The sequence below is a fragment of the Diadema setosum genome, chromosome 18, assembly GCF_964275005.1.
Source record: "Diadema setosum chromosome 18, eeDiaSeto1, whole genome shotgun sequence".
Lineage (NCBI taxonomy): Eukaryota > Metazoa > Echinodermata > Echinoidea > Diadematoida > Diadematidae > Diadema > Diadema setosum.
Window position 1 is genome coordinate 8,963,683 of NC_092702.1, and position 24,147 is coordinate 8,987,829.

The 24,147-nt window shown below is 38.7% G+C and overlaps 1 protein-coding gene across 1 annotated transcript in view; it reads left to right on the forward strand.

Annotated features, from left to right (window-relative positions):
• The window catches only part of LOC140241880 (uncharacterized), a 38,708-nt gene extending 16,935 nt beyond the window's left edge, over positions 1–21,773 (forward strand). Inside the window, exons 9-26 of the mRNA XM_072321634.1 lie at positions 607–853; positions 1,327–1,407; positions 2,185–2,295; positions 2,859–3,083; positions 4,349–4,588; positions 5,955–6,027; positions 6,585–6,776; positions 7,389–7,498; positions 8,695–8,792; positions 9,446–9,647; positions 10,067–10,222; positions 11,089–11,190; positions 11,674–11,799; positions 12,452–12,675; positions 13,070–13,157; positions 16,351–16,544; positions 17,791–17,880; positions 19,867–21,773. Coding sequence (XP_072177735.1) covers positions 607–853; positions 1,327–1,407; positions 2,185–2,295; positions 2,859–3,083; positions 4,349–4,588; positions 5,955–6,027; positions 6,585–6,776; positions 7,389–7,498; positions 8,695–8,792; positions 9,446–9,647; positions 10,067–10,222; positions 11,089–11,190; positions 11,674–11,799; positions 12,452–12,675; positions 13,070–13,157; positions 16,351–16,544; positions 17,791–17,880; positions 19,867–20,203 — 2,896 coding nt within the window. The 3' untranslated portion in view covers positions 20,204–21,773. The remainder of the gene's footprint in view (positions 1–606; positions 854–1,326; positions 1,408–2,184; positions 2,296–2,858; positions 3,084–4,348; positions 4,589–5,954; positions 6,028–6,584; positions 6,777–7,388; positions 7,499–8,694; positions 8,793–9,445; positions 9,648–10,066; positions 10,223–11,088; positions 11,191–11,673; positions 11,800–12,451; positions 12,676–13,069; positions 13,158–16,350; positions 16,545–17,790; positions 17,881–19,866) is intronic.
• The last annotated feature ends 2,374 nt before the right edge of the window (positions 21,774–24,147 follow it).

Genomic DNA, 24,147 nt, shown 5'->3' on the forward strand with positions numbered 1-24,147 from the left:
GGGGGGCGGATTCCGCCCCCCCCCCCAGCCTGATTAGGGTTAAACAGCACATAAGAATTAGCACTAAACGAGAAACATCATAGTTAACATTTCATCAAGTTCACATTCTGAGATGTTCAAATTTATGGCTGCTCTGTGTTTTTAAACTTTGTGTTTCAAACTTTTCATGAGCTGCCATTTTCATTTAGATTTTTTTTTTGTGCATTTAGCATTCTGATTCCAGTGAAATGTCCTTCCTAAACTATATCTTCCTTCATGTAATAATAAATTGAACTCCTCCAAGCAATGTAAAGTCGGTAGCCCCAATAATCAGATGTACCTTCTGTCACAGTATCATATGTGTTAACACCACCTATTCTAATATCCAAGTCAGGACATTGTCAGACAATACACCCATTACTTGGAAGAATCTGCAGAAAGAATAAGGGGTTTGTATTTGATCACTACTGGGAATGATTGCCATGAAGCAGGAATCTCTTTCATATATTGGCTATATATCTTACCCCCCCCCCCCCCCCCAGCACCTAGCTGCCACACTTGCTAGTCAGTATTCAAGAGTGAGTTTGCTATGTCACATGTCACTTGTTGCCCTCCCCATCCCCTCAGCCTGGACATCTTGGGCACCATCACCACCGATATCCAGCTGGAAGAGCAGCGCATCTCCACCATGGTGGAGCTGTTCGTCATGCTGCTGGGGGCCTGGTCCCACAGGGAGGAGGGGCTGCGCCGTGACACCGCCCAGAAGCTGTCCAGGAAGTACCAACGTCGCACCAAGGATGCCATCAAGTCCTTGGAAGACCAGTATCGCCATGACAGCAGGCAACTCCTCAAGCACCTGAGTGCAGAGAACAAGGTATTAAAGGCAGTGATTATTTTGTCTTGTGTTTCTTATGGGTTTTTTTTTCTCTTTTTCCCTTTTTAACTTGTTCTTGTTGGTAAGATGTACACACATATTTGATAATCTGTCTAGCAAATACCATCCATTAAAGATGTGGTTATGACGCTTAGGAAAGCTTCAAAAATTTCAGAGTTGTGTCATGCAAGGGATAACTTAACATATGAAATCTTATGAACATCTTTTCTTTATATATCTCAACTAAAGTCCTTTAGATGTGCATGCTTCAACAGACACATATATCCATTATTACTTTGATATGCAGTTGCATCTCAATTTGCATGTGATTGGTGGCTATCTGTTCAAGTTCCCAACAGAAAATGTAGCTAGGTTAAAGGTGGCTTTAATACTGCAATATGATAACAGTTTACTATTGCTGAGTTTCCAATTTCTATAAGTGTTCTCTCTCATATTCTTTTTCTGTACTTCAGGGGAAGCTGATGATGATGAAGAAGAAACATGAAGCTGAAATCAGACTGAAGACAGCCCAGGGAAGGAACTTGGATAAAGCAGTAAATTATTTCAACTTAGATTTAGAAGTCATTTCAACCTGATTTTTAATTTCTCTCATGGTTTTGTACTCCTTAATTGAACAACTCCAAATGCCAACTCCACAAACTAATGGTTTTCGTTTCACTCCTGTAGGGTAGGACTTTAATCCTTGGTAACTTATTTACACAAATGATATTGAGGGGTGTTATTTTTTTTTTTCATTACTTCTACACTGAAGAGGTTGTAAGCGTCAGACTTTTATTAACACTTTATGACACTTTCACTCTTTCATGATGCCATTTTCTATCAGTAGGATGCAGCTAATTCATGCATAAACATTTGTGATTTACAAATATCAACCATGAAGATAGATCTCCACTTGTGTTTGATTTGACATCTATCCTGTAGTAGTTAGAATCCTGGTATATGAAATATCATGTGAATGTAGAGTTATCATACAAAGTGTGATTAAAATAGTAATATAAAAAATGCTAGAAGTACTGTTAAAAGTTGATTTGGTTTATGTTCATCTTAGCAAGAAATGGCATAGATCATGTACTTTACATCCATGTTTATGAAAACATTAATCTCCAACCCTCACATTCGCCCACAAAGGACATATCCTGCCAGGAAGAAAATGAAACCAACATTATCCCTATAAAAATTACTGTCAAATCTTCATACTTCTTATGTTTACACGCTTAGCTTTCCATAGACAATGACTCTCTTTCTCAGTCCTCCTCATTCTTGATTGGACTTGGGTCAACTTAACACCTTTTTGTCTCTCAACTCCCTAGGATCTGAAGGAGGTGCTAGATCTGTTGAAGCAGCAGCAGGCAGCGGAGGTAGCTAGTGGGATGCAGCTCCTGAAACTTAAACAGGATGAGGAACAGGAGAAACTTCGCAAGGCAAATATTTTAATTCATTTTGGCATGAATTTTTTTTTCAATGCGTTATGATCATTACCATTTGCAGTGTGACATATATGCTCAGTCCAAGTTGATTTTGATGAAGTCTAAGAATTTGGAGACTATTAGTGAATGTTCATTGCTATGATATTCCTTGGATTTATCATTCACATTCATAACTTATTAAATATTTAGAGAGAAAATGAAGAAAATTTTGCAAAACAAATTGTTCAGTGCCGTACTCAGTTCCTGAGTAGGGCAGTGACTTGTGTTATAGGATTGGTAGAACTGTAAATTAAGGCTGTTATATTTGTGAGGCTTTAATTTTCACAAATTTTGTGAATCAATGTTGGGTCACAAATTTAACATCACACAAAAAATCACCAGAGCTAAAGTATGTGCTAGTATCCTTATACACTTAGGATAGCCTTATCAAAATCACGAAAAATCAAAATCGTGAAAATATCTGTAAGGTAAGAGCTTTTACAGTATATGCTGTTCAAAGAGCTGGTGTTATGGTAAATTGAGACCTGTATGTTGTATGTTGAATGTATGTTGTGCAGGAGTATGCCACCAAGAAGAGGATAGCCATCAAAACCATCCAGCAGGAATACCTAGACCAGGCCATTCTGCAGGGAGGCCTGGATGAAGACCAAGCGAGGGCGCTGCTGCAGGAACACCACCAGAGCATGGCCACGGTGGAGCGGCTCATGGACGAGGAGATGTCGCGGCAGCGCATGGCGTTAGAAGAGAAGCTGAACAAGCGCAAACTGCTCGCAAAAGTGACGGTGAAGATCTGATGTTTGTGCATCTTTTTTTGTTCATCACCTGATGATGATGTAAAAATGGGTGACAAAATTTCAAAATTCTGTGTACAAGAGGAAAGAAACTTTGATTCAAGAGAGTGTAGATTGTACTTACTATAGTGTTTTGATTGTTGGCTAATTCTTGCTCCCGTATGATAGTGAGAGGTTGTAATTCAGAGAAGTCGTGTCAGGCACAGTTTCTCATTAGTACACCTAGGATATACTCACAGATGGGAAAATCAAATAACCTTCCATGCATTTATATACAATTCACATGGTTGGTGTACAGACCTACCCACAGAAATTCTACTTGTAGCCATCCACACAATTACACTAGCATAGGCCTGTCCAGTGATCCACCCTGTATCAAATTTGGATTATAGTAATGGTCATATTTCATTTTCCTGGATAGTCTCATCCGTGTCAGTACTGTTCTTTTGGGAGGGTCCTGTTTTGATTGCCCTAGCATTATCATGATTATATGTACACCTCCACAAAATCTGATGTAGGTATATTAGGTTGTCCAATATAAGCAAAAATTTGAACTTAAAGGGAAGGTAAACCCAAAAAGCAATGTGGATTGAGTGAAAGCAGCAACATTAGTAGAACACATCAGTGAAAGTTTGAGGAAAATTGGACAATCGATGCAAAAGTTATGAATTTTTAAAGTTTTGGTGTTGAAACCGCTGGATGAGGAGACTACTAGAGGATATGACGTATGAGTGGACAACAATACAAAGAAAATATAAAGGAAATTCGACAAAAATTCACTTTTCTAGAATTATGAAAGAGCAATGGACCAACCTCTTTCAGATAGCAGGGGGAATAATTGCTACCCCTAACATATGTCAATATCAAGTTGATGGAATTTGTAATTTTCATGAAAAATGGATTTTTGTAGAATTTTCTTTATATTTTCTTGGTATTGTTGTCCACTCATACGTCATAACCTCTAGTAGTCTCCTCGTCCAGCAGTTCCAACACCAAAACTTTAAAAATTCATAACTTTTGCATCGATTGTCCGATTTTCTTCAAACTTTCACTGATGTGTTCTACTAATGTTGCTGCTTTCACTCAATCCACATTGCTCTTGGGGTTTATCTTCCCTTTAAGAGTCTCTCATTTCAGAGACCAAAGCTTTCTCCACCATTTTGATCACTTTCTTTTTTTCCGTTCCTTTTTGAGTCCTAATTTACATTCTCTGATGTTTTTTATCGTAATAATTTTGTTAACTTGATTTGAACCAGGAATCTCAAGAGGAGTACCACCGGAGAATGCTGAACACGATGGCAGGACAGACGATAACGGCTGTGAACGAATTAGAAAACAGTGAGCAGCTCAGCGGGCAGGAGGCCAAGGCCCAAGTCGAGCGGCTGATGAAGGACGTCCACAACATCAAGGACCAGTACGAGCGGGAGAGGAGCAAGCAGGAAGAGGCACTCCACAAGCGGCTGAGTGAACGGAAGAAGAAGAGGATGATGGAGAAGGTGAGTCAAAGAGGAGGATTATTGGAAGGAAGGGTTTGGAAAGGTGGAAGAGGTAAGAGGAGGATTATTGGAATGAAGGGTTTGGAAAGGTAGAATGGAAAGGAGGAAGATTATTGGATGGAAGGGTTTGGAAAGGTAGAATGGAAAGGAGGAAGATTATTGGATGGAAGGGTTTGGAAAGGTAGAAGGGGTAGAAGGAGGATTATTGGATAGAACGGTTTGGGAAGGTAAAAAGGGAAAGAGGAGTTCAAATTATTGGATAGAAGGGTTTGGTAAGGTAGAAGAGGAAGGAGGTTTAATCATTAAGTAGGACTCTCACTTAAAGGGAAGGTAAACCCAAAGAGCAATGTGGATTGAGTGAAAGCAGCAACATTAGTAGAACACATCAGTGAAAGTTTGAGAAAAATCGGACAATCGATGCAAAAGTTATGAATTTTGAAAGTTTTGGTGGTGGAACCGCTGGATGAGGAGACTACTAGAGGATATGACGTATGAGTGGACAAAAATACAAAGAAAATATAAAGGATATTCAACAAAAATTCACTTTTCTAGAATTATGAAAGAGCAGTGGACCAACTGCTTTCAGAAAGCAGGGGGAATAATTGTTACCCTTAACATATGTCAATATCAAGTTGATGGAATTTGTAATTTTCATGAAAAATGGATTTTTGTAGTATTTTCTTTATATTTTCTTGATATTGTAGTCCACTCATACGTCATAACCTCTAGTAGTCTCCTCATCCAGCGGTTCCAACACCAAAACTTTAAAAATTTATAACTTTTGCATCGATTGTTCGATTTTCTTCAAACTTTCACTGATGTGTTCTACTAATGTTGCTGCTTTCACTCAATCCACATTGTTCTTGGGGTTTATCTTCCCTTTAAACATTTAGTCAAGTAGGTGTTGTGTGGACACTCTTCATAGTTTAAGGGGTAAGCTCTTATCACTGATGATTAGTGTGCATGTGAACTTATCTGTAGAGATAGAAGATTGTTATGGAACATAACCCAAGGAGATGACGTTACAGAAAATAAGTGTGAAAGGTTTATGTCATCTCTTCGGGATCGATAGATGGAGAGATTGGAAAGAAATTGACAAGTAAGATGATGTGGAGTGAGTAACATAAGGCCGGATAGACTTGAAGATATGGAGTTACATATAAGACTGAAGAAAGAGACACAATTAAGAAAGTGAGTAACAGGGAATGATAGATCGGGACTGAAAATAATGAGACTTGGTGGGATTACAGAGTAAAGTTATACAAAGAGTTCAAAGAGACAGTATGTGGGTGGAAAAGAAGTTGTACTTCACGAGGACAGTGTGCACATGAACTAAATTTGTAAAATGTTATTTTCATTTATGCAGGAAAGAGAGCACAAGCAAGATCTGGCAGAATTTGAGAAAGAGAAGAAAGCCTTGGTTGAAACTGGAGACTTAGGTAAAGAAAAAAGAACTTTATTCAAAATGATGTCAGCACAGTATCCCAACTACTTTTGTAAAAGACCCTATGAAATAGATAAGCTCTCCAGATCTGGAGAGATATTCTTTGTTTAATCAACGAGCAGTATTTATTGCCTCTTAGTAGTGCAGAGACTGCCAATTTTATTCAGTCGACAAGCTGTCTGTTGGTGAGCCAGTTATGTCAGTGATCATGACAAGTTGAGAGTTAACATATCATAGTAAACTTGACATAAATGTGTTATTGTAATCAAAACATTGAGCAGCATTGCTGGAAACTTTTATGTTATCAGACCAGATAATTTTTTTCCTGTAGGAACAAATTTGTTAACATTTTTTTTACATGTAAATTGTTACAGTCATAAATCATGGTCTAGACACAAGTAACAAGAAATAGATATTCCCCAGCAAGTGTCATTCATAACCGTGTGTACCAAACAAATTGGAAAGCAAATGGTGAGGAGTTTAACTTCCAGGATATTTCCTCAATATTAAAGTGTTTGGGAATACATTACATTTTTGTTTGTTTTGTTTCAGCCCCAGAAGAGTACATGGAAGCCCGATGCGATCTCCTTGCCTCCCAGCGTATGGAGGTAGCGGACATCGACAAGGAGTATGATGAGGAGGCCCGGCAGGAGTTGGAGAAACTGCGGGATGAGATGGCGGTCAAGGTCCGCTCTCAGATTAAGGATGTCCGCCAGAAAATCCATGGTGACCTCCAGGACAAAGGTCAGCTTGTCACATTTAATAGCACTTTGCAAAAATGTAGGATATGATTGGAATGTACGCACAACGTGGAAGATGTCTCTTACATTGAGTGAAAATGATCTGAAAAATAGCTCTCCATTTTTTTAGTTAATGTTAACAAACCTTGGCATAGGATGTCTGTTTGTGTGTGTGTGTGTGATACACAGAAACTGATAACATATACATGGCTATTGATTGTCAAAACTTGATGCAAAACATCAAAGTGAAATGCTTAGCATTACTGTGAACATATTTGCCATGGGCTGTGCAAATTTGCCAGGGCAGTACTATCTGGCACACTGAAAAGGTGCCGAGAGTCTGTAAAGATTTCTGGAAACACTTTTGAAAAAATATTTCATGTTGGGTAAAGACTAGTGCATCATGTAGTAAATGATTTGTCTGTTAGGTTCACGTCATGGAAATATAATGTTTGATAAGATCAGTTGAATGAAAGTGATTTGCTCGCGGGATGTACTAAGAACCATGCATCATCAAACTGAACCTTTGTATCGACGTTCAAGTTTGCAATGCTCAATCTTGTTTAAAGAGCCAGAGAAGATTTGCTATTGCTTTCATGACATGCTTACTGTGCAGGTCTGACTGAGAAGCAGGCACAGCAGATTGTGGAACAGCATGAGAGAGATATGGAGGAACTGATGGAGGAGAGGGAGGAGCAGCGAAAAAAGCAAGAAGCCGCCCTCAAGGTTGGTACCTGTAAATCACACCACACATTCGTGTACATCACACAGGGTTGGTAGCTGTAGACCCTGCCGGATTACAGTGTATGACACCAATTCAAGATATCAAATGCCTCCCAGAGTAGTTAACAAATTGGTGCCAAAGTGTCATATGTTGACCATGGTTCGGACTGTTGGACCCATCATGTCCTGATAAAAAATCTACTCCAGATATTACTTTGTCATCATAAAAGTGGCACCTCTGCATTCCACTATTGGGGGAAACTTAGACGGAACTATTTAGATTCACTAAATCTGCTAAATTCAGAAACCGAGTTAAAAGAATTAGCCAACTTGAAAAAAGAAATAGGAATTTTTGGGAGGAAAAAATAAATTACCACATGGGTTTTTTCTTCTTCTTTTTTTTTCACTCCATGTTGTGAAACATTATCAGTCAATAGTAAAAATCATAATAAAAAGAAAAACACCAACCACAGAAATATGGTTTTGGGCCTCGGTTGGTGAACCTATAATTCAAGAAATAGAGGTAGGATATGGTGCTGAAGGTGGGTGGCCCGTAACCTGCCATACGGCATGGAGTAGTATTGTCGTTTACCCATACCAAACAGCAATCATTGTTGGCACCCTTTAACCATGCCATATGGTACACAAGATGGTAGTATACTTAATGCTTCCACATAGTGCTCATTGTTGTTAGCCTTCAACTTTGCCATATGGCACTTGAGGTTAGCACTCTTAGACGATACCATATAGCAGCTAATGTGGAAGCTTGTGACAGTGTGTAATGATATGTGGGGTTGAAACATATAGAATCATCATGGAATGTACTAGATGTAGATAACTTGGCCTCATGCCACATTTCAGAACCATTTTCATGGCTTAAAAATTCAGTAAATTCTCTCCATTAGTTCTACAAGTATGATTCACACATTTTCATCCCACATTCTGGGTAACAAAGTCACAGTAATCTCATTTGTGAGATACTTAAAGCATAGGAAATCATAATTATACCTTAGTGGTCCCCCCCCCCCCCCCACCACCACCACCACCACCAGATGACTGAGGTAACTTTGATAATGGCAACTTCTAATGTGGAGCCAGCAAAGGGATTTTCTGGGAGTGTAGCCTTTATGAATATTCACATCTTGAGCCCTGCAAGTATGAGGAGAGCTATCATCCCTCTCCCCTTTTTCTCTTCTCAGAAACGGCTGGCAAAGCAACGCATGGAGCTGGCCCAGAGGAAACAGGAGGAGAAAGAGGAACGAGAGCAGATTAGGGAACATGAGGAGAAAATGGTCGGGTAAGATACAAACTCTAACCAGGTAGTATGGATGGAGACAAAATTTATATCTGTGTAGTAATCTCAGTTTGCAGCGATGTAGCTTTTAAGAATACTGCACTGTACTGATTAGCAAGCTGTGATTTACTGGAGTGGTATAATATGCAGAGGATGCTATTGACTCTATCGATAGAATATGTCAAAGTGAAAGAAAACATTTATCCATCAAGCAGCATATGTCATGCAATGATTGAGTTCCATTTGACTCATTCCTTATCATTCAACACATCAAACAAATTCAAATTCAGAACTACAAAATTGTATCAACAGAACCTGTCTGTCTTGGAATGAGTTCTTCAATAATTTTGTCTGCGTCATTGTCTCAGACCTCCCAAAAATTCTGAATGTGGAGGAAAGAATCTGAATTTAGTCCATTCCCAACTTTTGTTTCAGTAGGAGTTTCCTATTTGTCTTGGTCATTTTACTACACACTCCTATGGGAATAGCTCTTTCTTTTCTACTTTTGAGCTACAAAGATCATCCCTATTTTTCAATCAGAAAGGTTTGGAGGTGTGCTGTCTGTAATATATCAGTCGCATCCTCCCCGTGTACATAGTACTTTTCTCTTTCTCCATCCTGCAATCTGTCTCCATTTGTCTTTCCCCCCCATCAAGTCGTCTCTTGGCCTCCCAGGTGGCCATGTCCGAGGAAGAGCGCCAGCGGATCCTGGCGGAGCACGAGCAGCATCTGGTTGCCATGGAGAACAGCCTGGCGCTGACCAAGCTCCGACAGAGACGCCTCCTGGAGGAGAAGATGGCGACGAGGAAGAGCCGCCAGATGGAGCGACTGGCAAAAAAGCAGGAGCAGGAGGCAAAGGTCAGTGCACTTTAAAATTATTCTTCTGTGCACATTATGTAAATGGGACTCTTCTCTTCTGTTTTTGACTTCAATCTTTTCTTCAGCTTGATCAAATGTAGAAACTCTTGAAACTCAAGTAGTCCGTTCTTATCCATGTGTTTATTACGGAATGAATAGGCCTCTTATAGTTGTCTTTTTATTTTTGATGAGTAGTTCAATCATAACTTAAGTCAGGGTTTTCAGTACATTCCTCATGCTAATCAAGTCAGCGTGCATTCCAGCTGTAAATCTGTGGGTTATTAAAAAAAAAATGCAAACCAAAAAACATCCTTTAGTTGATTTTTGAGGCTTAGGTGTAAGTGTATGGGCAACCACCTCCCATGTAACTTGCATGTGATATCTGTAATACACATCTTCACTTTCTCTCCTCCCTGCAGCGTAAGCAGCGAGAGAGGAAGCTGGACAGTGATGAGGAGGAGGACTCCACCCAGTCCGGACTCAAGGAGATGATGCAGAAGCACACGGAGGAGAAGATGGCAATGCTGGCTGAGACCAGTGGAGACAGGGACCAGCTGGAGGAGGAGATGGAAGCGGTAAATATCTTTGTGTCCAAATACAGGACCTCGTATCTCAAAAATGTCAAATGGTCAGGAGAACAACAACAACAACAACAAAAATATGGCAGCCAAAGCACTGTATCAAATGCGATAGCCTTTCCTTTGACATATCATGGTGGTTTCATTTTTGGGTTAAGACAGCTAGGATTTGGACAGGACATCATTTAACTGATTATCAGACCATTAATCCAAAAAAGTCATTTTCACCAAAATTTGAGATACAAGGTCTTGTCACCCCATCGACAATTTGTATATGACTATTGACTCTTCATTTTTATTGCATAGATTCAGAGGTGCTCCTGCATTTGCTATTAAATATTTCATATGTCAGTGTTCTGCTCTCTACTTCTTGTAGCCAGTGATTTCAGTATAGTGTACCACTGTTCTAATCAGTGCAATGTGGGAAAGCTATTGTAATGTTCTTGTTTTTTGAAGACTTTCAATCCATTTGTTACATATCAAAAGAATTCTTACATGAATGTTGTTAATCTAATTACAGTCCTACATGAGTGCGCTAAATGTTTTTCCTTTCATATGTGATCATAGCAATATGACATCAGGGCCCTGTTTCATAACATTTATTATCAATAACATGTTACGATAGTTGTTACAAGATACTGAAATCCTTGAATCTGATTGGCTGAGAGCAAATGTATTTCATTATGGCAGTTGTTACTGATAACGCGTTTTATGAAATGGGACCCATGTCAAGCCCACCTGATGATAACTTTTTGATGCATTATACATGGAACTCATACAGAAGACATCTCTGATGAAAACAAAAATAGATTAATGGAAATTCAAATAATCACTTTTCTCTCGAATGAATTTTGTTTGAACAGGTGCGATCTGAGATGCTCCACGAGCGAGCCAATGCACTTAAGGAGCAGGAGGACCGATTGGGGGCAATCATGGCCCAGCTACAGATGGAGAAAGCCAGAGAGGTGAGAGATTGGGACAGAATGGGGAGGGGGGAGGTGCACCATGTCATTTATGTTTTACTTTGTGGTATATCCACATCCAGGGAAACTTTCAAAGTCATGTCATACCATGTGCATAACCATGGGAGGTATTTATCAGTAACTATGGGCATTCATACTTGGGCTGGACTTGAAACAACAGCCTCCAGATTGCCAGACAGGCCTCATATCCACTGGACTACCGAGCTTCCTCACAACATCCGGTGATGGTTTTGATCCCTTAAAGCAGAGGATACAGCTGTACTTTTTATTTACATCGATAAATGGCAATTTGTCAGTTGGTTTCAATAAACTAATTTGACGCAAGAATCATTCATTTGATTAAGATAGGCTAGACAGCAAGATATGTGGTAACTTCTATTTTTGCTACCAGACTGTATCTATAATCATGATTCTACATGTGTTTACATGTTGCATGTCATTTTTTTTTTCACTGAAAACCACTAGTTGGCCACCATAGAGGAGCAGCATAAAGCCCTTCTGCAGCTGAAGATGAACATGCTGGATGAGCTGACTGAGAAAGGGATCATGAAGAATGCTCAGTGCAAGAAGGTCATTGAAACACACCAGAAGGTGAGATAACTGTCAGAGACTTTCATTAGACTTTATGGACGCGATAAAATAGGAGAAGGTGATCTGATGTGCTTTCCAAATGTCTGCTCTGTTGAAGAAAAAGCAAACAAACAAACCATCTTTTATCGTCAGTTTGACAGTAGGCCATAATTCTAATGACACTTATGACACTTAATTCTTCAATAGATGCAGAAGAAACTTTGAGAGATGCACCTGTATCTTTGTTAACATCAGTTTTGTCAGTTTTGGTCAAGACAAGTTCTTTTTGTTTCATGGCACACATTCAAACTGCTGCTTGAAATCACCAAAATTACATTTCATTCAAATTGTATTCATGATTTAATATGCTTTAATATTCATAATATTATACATGTTAGTATGGGTACTGCAACCTTTGTAATATGCTTCAATGAAAGTATCCTTGTTCTATGAAAATTCCCAGGAAATGCATGTTGCAATCCCAATATTGTTTCCTATTAATTGTGAACATGTTATTTCAAATGAACATGGTATGCCAGGTTATGAATGATATAACATTTCAAGCATTGATTACACACATCTTGCCAAGATGTGTTTCAAACAGGGTGATTGCGCAATGATAGATGAGACCAAATCATACCATTAAAACTTCCTCATTTTATACTCGTCACAGCAAATGGAGGCAGTTGAGCAGAAGTTAAGGAAGCAGAGGGCCAAGGCTGAGGCGGAGACCAAGCGGAGGCTGAAGGAGAAGGCAGCGGAGAGGGAGCGGGCCTTGGCCCAGCGCCAGGAGGAGGAGATGGCCCAGCTCTTGGAGCGGGAGAAGAGCGGCACGGCAGCGAGACTCAAGCGCATCGCCCTCAAGCACAAACACATGGTGCAGATGGAGGAGTTTAGGTGAGAATTGAAGAAGGAGAGAGGTGGGGAATTGCTGCATATGTACATATCTAGCATTTTCCATGCTATGGCAAAACATTGATTCAGAGCTTTGAGATCATTAAATGCATGATCAGCAATGTGTCTCTGATATTTTTTAAATCACCTACCAGTGGAGTTAACTTTGCAGACAATCTTTTTCAGATATGCTCGCTACTGTGTGAATTTTTCTAAAGTTTTATGTTTTAGGGGAGTTAGATGTGGCTAAGATTTGAACTAAACCATGCACTCTGCAGCTGTGTTCTGTACCAGAAGGAGCAAACTGTGTGCCAATGTGTTACTGTCATTCACTTCAGTTGATGGGTGTAGTCTAACAAGTCTTTTTGTACTACCACACTCATTGAATTCCCATCAGGAATAAGTTGGAGATCGAGATGACCCAGTCCCTCGAGGAGCTTCGCAGACAGTCTGAGGTCATGAAGATGAAGCAGCAGCAGGAACAGGTATGAACGATGATGATGATGATGATGATGATAATGGTAATGAAAATGATAATGATAATGATAATGATAATAATGATAATGATAATAATAATAGTAATAATGACATACTTCAATGGTGTTTTAAGAGCTCTTTCGCTATGATGTAATCATCATTCTTTGTGATTTTTTAACGCGGAAGCCTTAGGCCCTTCTACCAGACAGACAACGATACTCTACTGTGCTGCAAAAGCTCCTCAATGCTGTTTTGCTGCACTGTCCTAAATAATTTGAATGGATAGATATTAAATGAATATTGCATCCACAAAACATATCAGTCTTATGTACTAATTTGCTCAACAAAAGTTGTCATTGAGTCCTCATGAATGGCATCTATAAATTGATGTATAAAATTAGTTCTGAATATCTTGTTGTGACTTCATATGTGACCCGCGACAACGGTTTCAGGCAAAAGTCGCAAGAGCAAATTCCCTCCTAGGCGGGGTACAAAGATTTGACCATTATTTTTGTCGATTTAGGTTTTTTGCAGAAATCGAATCTTTGATATGTTTTCTACATCTACACTAAATTTCATAGCATAAGACTAAGTTTTTCCTATCGAAAATGGAATTTTAAGCACCCTATGTTAGATCGCACTCGTCAGTTTCGAGCTTTTTTCGAACGTCGCGCCAATATCCCAAGCGTTGCTACGGCGCAGGGTCTCGCATGCGATTGGCTGGTGCGTCGCATGCATTTACATAATTCGGCTTTCGCAGACACCAGTTGCAGCGTTTGGGGAATGCTTTGTCCACGCGTGCACGATTACATGCTCCATTGTTCTTGCCATAGTGGTTTTATACGCTCGCTCTGTAGTGCGTGCTCTTCGTTTGGCGTTCCAGTCAGTCCGCAGCACCCGATAATTCGCTCGTATTTATTCAACTTGTATGCAAGCCCGCTCTAGGCTTGCATACGTAATAAGCTGCGTAAGGGGATTTTGTCCTTGGGCTTTCGGCAACAAAAATACACCTTATGTTCACAAATTTGGTATCAAATTCAAGGAAAATATGTAATCTATCGTCACATGTTACTCAAATTATTGTAAATGAAAAATATCATAGCGTAATTTGAGCTTGAAAAATGATGAAAAAAGTAATTCGTGCAGTACACGTTCAAGACGTCAAAAAAATATCAAATTCACCTTGCGTCTCAATGAAAATGCTTTATTTGGTAGTCCATCTCCTAATCTTTGTATCCATGTAAATATCTTGACAATTTGTTGCTTAATCCAGTCAGGAACCAGTAAAATATACATCGATGTCAGTGCTGATCAGCTTGAAACCGTGTAATCTCAAGAGTAAGCTCTCTCATTGGACAGCGCTTGCATTCAGCGCTTGCATTACGTCATTACGCTGCTACATAACGGTTTCATGCCACTTGCGGTTTCTTGGCACGCGTGTAGTTCAAGCGCTGAATGCAAGCACTGTCCAATCAGAGAGCTCTTATCGCACCACTGTTGACTTTGTGTGGAGCGTACTTCCGGCTTAGGAGTGAATTTTACAGACATTTCAAAACGGAAAAACTAGTATAAATCATGCTTGCGTCTCCTTGACTCCAATATATGATGAGCATCTAAGTTTCCTCTCTACGAAAAAGCCAAAATCAGAAACAACAGTTTCTTAATCCGGTCAGGAACCAAAAAAGAACTTTAGACGACAAAATCTTCCGTGAAAAGCAGGTAAAATTTACGCAAATTCAACTGATTATTTAGTCATGATAAGATCCGATGTTATACCCAAATTTAGTATCAAAATAAAGATCTAAGACTGGAGAACAATTTACCGTGACTTGTAGCCATGACAAATGTATGTACAAGTCGCTACACTGTGAAAACCATAGCCCTATCAAAGTCTCGCAAAATCTCGCACGACGAGACACCTTTCGAACGCAAAGATCGTCAACGAGAGTGCTGAATAAATCTTGCTGGATCGGCTCATTAGCATACGTGCTGCGGACTGACTGGTTCTATCCAAACTATTCTACCGCAATGTTCGACAAGGGAACTGAAACAAAAATCATGTAGCATGACATAACCGCGTGAAAAGAAAACTACATGTAGATATTCTCATTTGTCTACTTGTACGTGTAGTAAAAATTATGACAGCAGACTGACTCAATGGAAGGGAGATGAGAGGAAAGGAGGGGTCACATGCAACTCAATTATATTCAAATACTACACGTCAAGATCGCACCAAACTAACGAGTCGTGTTTGTTTGTTTGTTTGTTTTAACTTGATTAGCACCACCGAACAAAGCAACATATGCATGTCTTGTAAAAGCAAAACAAACAGGAAGCGTGACCCTTGCCAGCACTGGCAATTTTCTGCCTTCAAAAGGGTCGCCAATGATATAGACATATCAACCACAATGAAAACGCGATTTGTAAATGTGTGGATTTGCCATCGCTCCCGTTACATGCACACGGTCATGGCGTGTGGATGCCATTGCGTAATGCGGGCACCAAATACACATGTACAATTAGTTGTACATGTACACCATACAGCTGTACGTGCTATTATCGTATTCGCCATCTTGAAAAACGTATTGTAAACAAACCCGAGTGAAACGCATTGTTTTTCGGATTCATACGCTGAGCTCCGCGGAAGGTGCCCGGAAGGTGAGCCAATCAGAAGGCGATGTGGTTGCTAGAGGCGGACCTTAACATCGATTGGCACCATCGTACGGATGGGTGATTCTCCCTTCGCATCGCCGCTCCGACATTGTCTTTGAGAAAGAGGTGAATCTTCAAAGCCTGTTTTCTCGCAATTTTGTCAGGCTAACATCTTAAAAAGTGCATTTTATTTCTCTTTCTATGCCCACTTATGGTGCCGGAGAATACAAGTGTTTTATATCAATGCAAAGCTTAGGAAATGGGCAATGTGATTCAGTGAAAAAACGAATTTTCAAAATTTCCGACTTTTGCCTGAAACCGTTGTCGCCGGTCACATATATTATTCCTTCTACCTGCCTATCAACCACAGTCAATTTTTACCAGACACCATGTCACGTTTAAGGATTGTCCTCACTGCAAATTGGCCGCATTTGTTTTTGCAATGGTCATCTACTTTGCCAGCTAGTTCATTTGACAAAGTCACTAAAATGCTGGTAAGGGACTGGTCACTTCTCATACTGATTTCACGCTCTGTCCGTTTGCCCCTAGGAGCTGGACTTCCTGTCTGCCCTGGTCAAGGTTGGCAACTACGAGAGGTCAGAGCTGGTCAACATCCTCCACCTGCTCTTCCCAGCCAGGTCACATGACCAGGTCAACGCCATGCTGACCAAGCTGTATGCCAAGGTGGATGAAGAGAAGGACAATGGGGACTCCAGTGATGGCACGCCGGTCAAAAAGGAAGGGTCAGTCAATGAAATCACAAACCTTCATTTCATGTTCCATTTATCAAACGTTAGTGAAATTCTCACCATTTAGTCTTACGATAATATGATTTTTTCTGAAACAGTCAACAAGAATGATATATATTTACATCATTTATGACCTTTTTGTTGATTTTGTTTTTATTCTGTGTTTGTATGAAAGTTGTAATCATGAAAAACTGCATAATTATTTCCATTTGCATAGTATAAAGTGAACTAGATTTCTACATTCATGTGGCTTGGGGTGCTTAATTATAATGCTAGTTGCAAAGTATGTTCAATTTGCCCTTTATTAAAGGGATAATTTGATGAGTTGTTCAGAATATGATTACACTTGAGAGTGGTTGCATTGCAGACATGCATTAATCAAAACGTCAAATCATCAATTCTTGGAAGAAGATGTAGGTGTTTACATCTTCCTCATTGCATTTTACTTCCTTCCTTCTCCCTGCTTCAATTCCTCCCACATTCTCACAACACATTTCCCATTTAATCTCTTGTGTTAATTTGACTGTGCTCCTAATGACGTGTTTGTGTCTTTGTTTTTCATCTTGTGTAACTTCTTGTGTATTATGGTATTCATGAACCACAAACTTGAGTGTAACTTAGTTAATTTTCACACTAATGATATACCGGTACTCTAAAATCAGCTTTTTTTCTCTCTCTCTCAAATGAATATTGATTTCTTGTTGCTATGTGTGTCTATTATTTTATTCTAATCATGCCTCTTGGTTACATGTATGTGTGTGTTTTGGTATGACACTCTATCTGTTATTTGATTCATAAATACATTTGTAATTATCACTAATTTGCTGGTACTTTACTACTTTGTCTCTCAACACCGTGAAAGTGCAAATACTTCACCAAAATTCACATAAAACCGACGTGACATTTCTTGTCGTAAACTACCAATTTAATGCATCTAACGAATTTGGCAATTCACTGCACCCTTTTAATGTGACGCCAACACTTTAATGTCTGTGAACACACAAACAACATACATATACAATAAAAATAAAAAAATCCAACAAACATCTTTGCCAAGCTGGTTGCTCTGCTGTTTGTATGTGATGAGGATCCACTAATTGTGCTGTCTGCAATCATGCTATTTTGTTACTGTCATTGTTTTCCCTGCTGTAATGGGGGTTGCACTTGTTCTGGTTTTGTAATATCTGTATTTGGCAACACACTGTGGATCTATAGGGACCTTTTCCTGAAAATTTTACAGGGTATCAACGGGAGACGAGAGGAAGGTGCCACGACTGGAGGACAAAGTGAAGGACGCCATCTTGGGGAAGATCCAGGAGAGGACCAGCAGGTAAGTCACTGAATGCAACAATTTGTAAACTTGAAAAGAATGAGGAATAAAGATGGAATTCCATCGGAATTCAAACCCAAGACCTCCATATTGATAGCTGTGCTCTTAACAACTGAGCTACAGAAAGACCAGTGTTCATTCTAGAAACTTCTTAAAGGACCTCCGGATGATTTTCATATTTTTTCATTTGAACAACTATAAATTAGATATACTGAGGACAGAGTTTCAGAATTTGTGATAATTGGGAGGAAGAATAAGAATATTTTCAAAATTTAGAACAAATTGCAACATGATTTGAACAAGGATGATGACATGGCAGAGTCACCATAAGAATGCATGAGTTGGAGCTCAAGGAAGCAGAACAAAAGAAGAAGGCATGCATAGATTATACACAGGTAAACTCGCAAGCAAGCGGTATCATAATGAATTACACTGCTACATTTCTAAAATATGTGAACCTCCTATGTTATCATCCTTGTTCAGTGTAATTTGTCTAAGGTTTTTCAAAGTATTGTTTCTCTGCTCAAGAACCACACTAAATTCTACAAATCTATACATGGAGTTGTTGATTTATGTACTACATGATGTGAAATTATGAAAATCGTCTGGAATGTCCCTTTAATTGTCAATGCTGCTATGGCTAGAAGCTTACACGCACCTGACATAACCCAAAGAATAGAAATCAACTCAGAGATAAATTTGAGGGGTCATCGAAGTGATGCAGCGTTTTGAATTTGTAATGAATGCAAACAAAGGGAAACTGACCAGAAGTGTATATGATATAAATGAAAGATAGCACAAGTAAAATAGGATTCCATCTGAATTGTAACCTGAGACCTCCAGGCTATCAAACTGGTGCTCTTACTGGATGAGCTAGGAGAGCCCTAGTACAGTATTCATCCCAGAACTCCATATTTTTCAAAGCTTGTGTGGCCAGGAGCTTGCATAAATCTGACATAACCCAAGGAATGAAATCAACTCAGGGATGAATGTAAACTTGATAGAACAATGAATTGTTTGTGTTTGTATGGACAGCTATGTTGGAAATAGTGTGTGTGCCTGTGTGCATGAATGCATGTAAATGTGAGTATGTGTCTGTGTAAAGAAAGGGAAATTCATCCCCCAAAAAGTAGATAAGATTTCTTTAGAAATGTTAGGAGAATATGTTGATGAATTCATTTCACTTTCATTTCATTTCGACTTCAACGTTATATGAATTTTTTAAAGTGTTTTTTGTTAAATCCATGTATTATCATTGTCACATAAGAAAGCTCGACAGTTTGCAATATCACAGGAGAAAAAGAATGATATGAAAAAAATATAAAAAGAATTCCACATATTTTGATTTTTCTGGCAAAGTGAAACACTCTATGTACCTCTTTTGGGAGGCAAGGGGAATATTATAACCTTAGAATATGTCAGTAACGAGTCAAGGGAATGAATGTATTTTTTTTTATTTGAATTTTGTGAAATATCTCCTTTCAGAATCTCAGAACTTCACTAATATGTTCCACAAGTATCTCTTCATTCTTTGAATTCACAAATACTGTGAAACCAGAAATGTTTGCATACATTTTACTATCACAAATTTTATGAGAGCCAAAATTCACAAAATTAAACTGCACACAAAAGTTCTTGTCTACACTATGTGCATTTAAATGTCAGTGGCAATTAGTGAAATTGGAGTGCAGTCCCCTCCTTGTAAGATGAAAAGCAGTCCTGTTTTTAGTGTCTGTTGTCGCTCCTAAGACATGTCCCCAATAACTCGACATATTAATGATATTGTTGATGAGGCTTATTTTGCAGGTAATAATTGAGAGATCAGGTACAACTGGAAAGCACCAACCCATGATGGAAAGATGCAATGTAGACATGCACAATTCAAGCTTCCATTTTACAGTTTATACTCCTGCATGATAATAAACATAGAAATGAAACGAGGACCTTAACTATGAGTGTCTCTATCTCATTTGTCTGCCACCAAAGCCTCACCAAGAAAAACAAGAAGAAGAAGGGTAAAAAACTTGCCCCTCTCCGCTCATCTGACCACGCCCACGGTGACGGTGACCTCAGCAGTTCCATGCGGGGCGGGGCCCCACCGCCCCTTCCGGGCATCAGACCAGACCCAGAGGGGGGAACAGCCACGCCAGACGACAGCTCCGACCCCAACACTCCCCTCAGACGTAGGAAAGGAGGATATGATGATGAGGAAGAGGACAGTGAGGAAGGAGAGGATGGAGATCAGACAGGGTATCATCTGAAGAAGAAAGGCTCCCTGCCACCTGTTAGAAAGGGCAGGAAGGCTAATAATGCATATTATTAACCCGTTGAGGATGGACTGCTTTTGCTACAACACATATTTCCCATAGACGCTTGCCCGAGTATGCTCGGGATTCATCCTCAATGGGTTGAAGTTTTTGTTGAGCAAAATGTGATGGCTCAGCATCAGAAACTCTTAAGCTTTTCTGACTGAGCTGTGCGATGATGTTTACATCCATTAAGTAATACAAATCTTTTCTTGAATCATGCTGTCAGTTCCAAGAGATAGATGAACAAACATCACCGTACTAATAAACCAATTCCTGCATGGTTTATCCTAACACATAGGTGTATATGGAAAACACTGAGTGTGATTAATCTGCTCAGCTACAGAATCCACCATATTTGAAGCATTTAGCATTCATTCAAAAACGTATTTTCTCATATCTTCCTATTTACACACTATCAGTGACTCTTGGTAACATATAGGACATACAGCACAGATTTTTTCAACCTGGTAACATTTTCCAGCAGTGCCTTTCATGTGTTACAAGTTATGAAGCATCCTAATTGACAAATTAACTCAATGATCTGGGCATTTCCTGATTTCATTTCAGCTGTATTACTGCAGCTGTGCACAAGTTGCTTCTTTGCATCCAAATTGACTTGAGTTAATTCTGCTAACATTCCAGGGAATTTTTTAACCTTTTGATCAGTACTTCTTTGTTGTATTCCTGCAAAAAAGTGGACCACAGCTGCAATCTTTTGCCTTGTATTGGCAAAACATGATGTTTAGACTGAATGTCTGCGTTATTTTATACTGGGTGAACGACTTTGAATTTGTATCTTGTTTTTTATTCATCTTTCATAATTGAACAGGGATAGTTTTTAAAGCATTAGCTTTATCATGTGGTACTACTATAATAGTCTTTCCAAAAATGTGGTACAACCAATAACCTCACAATAGAGTGCATAATCTGAAACATTCTGTTTCCAGTATTTATCCCTTATGACTCAGGCAAGCTTTGTGAGAATGATGAAGTTATACTGAGCATCCATGGTTAGTTTCAGGGTGTGTGATTTGTATTTTCAAATTTTATTAGAAATGAAGGCCAAATATGATTGTGAAAGCGGATTAACAGTTAGATGTAAGACTTATTTGAGATATTTCATTTGATATGACTTGTGAATGCCAAATTTGTAATCTCCACTTCTGACATTCTGGTGGGAAATTATGATGCCATGTTTGCATTTTTCTTTGCTTGTTTGTGTGTTGTTTTGTTAGAATGTAATTTATGTGCAACAAATGAACATGTAGAGTTACCATTGTTGTGTGCAAGTACTGAAATATATTCCATGTGTGTTCAAATTGTTTTTCTAAGATGGAATTTTTTTTTATATCAAATATTTGGCACTAGATATAACCAGGCTTTTATCGGTTAATTTGCAGAAATTGCTGACATCAAAAATTCATGAACTATGCTATATGCAAGAGACACTTCGTTCTAGCATCATATCTACCAAATATATGGATGACATTGATTTAATGCATGGCATTAATACAAGCAAGAAACACACACAAATTAATGTATGATTGTAGGTACTAGATGTAAAGGTTTTGATATATTAAGCTCTCAGTGCAAATATGTAAATTGATATTTCATGTTAAGAGCAAGGGAATGTATTTTTTATGCCTCCGCCAACGAAGTGGCCGGAGGCATTATGTTTTCGGGTCGTCCGTCCGTCCGTACGTCCGTACGTCCGTACGTCTGTACGTCCGTCCGTCCCGTTTTGTTTTTGTCAATATCTCAAGAACCGTGTGGTGGTTTTGCATCAAACTTGGTATGAGGGTATATCCTTGGGGGATGATACTTTGTGTGGATTATAGGGTCACAGGGTCAAAGGTCAAAGGTCACACGTTATTTTGTGAAAAAAAATTGAAATTTCATGTTTTTCTCCATATCTCGCAAATGGTTCAAGGTATCTTCATGGAACTTAGTATGTATGCTTGTACCGATGGGCAGTGATTATCTAGGGAAGTTGGGGGTCATGGGTCAAAGGTCAGGGGTCAAAGGTCAAGGTCAACTCCTCAAAATATAACTGCTTTCCTTATATTTATGCAATGCCTGAAGGACTTTTTTAAAACTTGATGTATGCATGTATAACCCAATATATATTCTGTGGGAAGTTTGTTGCCAAAAGGTCAAAGGTCAAAGGTCAAGTGAAAGTGCTAAATTGCACTTTTTCCTCCATATCTCAAAAGTAACTCAAGGTATTGTCATGAAACTTACATATTTATGCATGTTCTACCTAACAGTGATTCTCTTTGGAACCGTGGGGTCAAAGGTCAAAGGCCAGGTTTCGATAATACTATTTTACCATTTGATACTGAAATTATACTTTTTCTCAATACCTTGAAAATTACTCAATGCATAAACTTGTAAAAGGGTCAAAAGTCAAGTGAAAATCATCAGTTCCCCCAAATACCTGCACTCTGACGTTTTAATCATTCATCCAATTGAACCTAGTTCTAGGAAAGTGAACATTCGGCACATTTGTGGCAAACCTGTCATTTTAATATTTTGCCAATTGTGTGAAACTGTCATCACACATTGTCAAGACATTGTACTATAGACCTATTAGGAGAACCATGCATTATGGCGGAGGCATACACCAGTCGCCGTAGCGACATTTCTAGTTTCTTATGTTTATATTTTACTATTGATGTAGGTACATTCAGCATACATAGTGACTGAATGCAACATTTTTCATTCCCCATTTTTGTATCAATTCTACCTAGAAAGCACCATCCGACAAGTCACTTAATCATCATTTCAAATGCATCAAGGACATGCTAGTACAGCCAGCTTTATGCATTCCAGAATATAATGGCATTCCATTCTGTACACTTGAATTAGATACCATCTTTAATGTGGTCCTGTTCATATTTGTACATGTTTCCACTGTTTGTGTGGATTGTCTTTTGAGTGTCAACATGTTATTTATCATTCATGGACATTTTTATCGAGTTGATATACTAAAGTTTTTTGAACAAACTCCCACTGTGAATATGTATTGTCAGCGTAATATGTACAAAGGCTTGTATGTATATATATGGAACAATTCTGTATAAATTTGAACAAAAATTTTACTATTTTCTCCATTATTTTTTATTACATAGATATCTTTGATGTGCAATCTTTTAACACAAGACTTTTTGTATATTTTGTGTCAATAGTATGGAATATCCTTAACGCAAGAATGTAGCCCTATAGGTAGCCCTAGGCTTTGATATTTGTCTGTGTGTTAAAATCAAGGTGCACAATGAGTTTTGTCTTTTATCAGAAAAATCGTCACCAAAAAGGAGAGAAAAATCAATGTATATGTTGATACAGTACATATGCTGAATAGTCTCCCATTGACCTACAAACAAATTACTGAATTTTCTTTTATGCCTCAAGTCCAATGGACATGCGCATACCCTTTGTATAAATTTTTGTTGTATTTCTGTAATCTTGTAATGATGACATTCTGCAAGAAAAAACATTATATTTGCCAATTTAGTGATCAAATCTTAATTTTCATGACATTTTGCTACAATATCTACATAATATCTTAGGTATTGATACCACTGATTGCTATAAATTTATGTGAATAAGCATTCTTCACAGTAAATGAAATTGTGATAATTGCAATCCATCCTTTGTTTAGAAGGAAAGTCATAAATTCCTCAAATACTCAGGCATGTACATGGGGTTTACACATTTTCTGGAGCTTATATACAGGTACGTATTGTAGAGGTCAATGCTGCCTATTTATGAGAGACCATTTGTGTTTAAAGTGTTAATGCAACTCCTATATTTTCGGGTTGAGAATGATGTATGTTTAGTACTATCAAAACCATTTGTCATCAGTGGTGACTGAAATCATGTATCATTTCGACAACATATTTCATCATCATAATGATGTATAAATGATACATTTTGATGATTAGTTGTCCAGTGGATT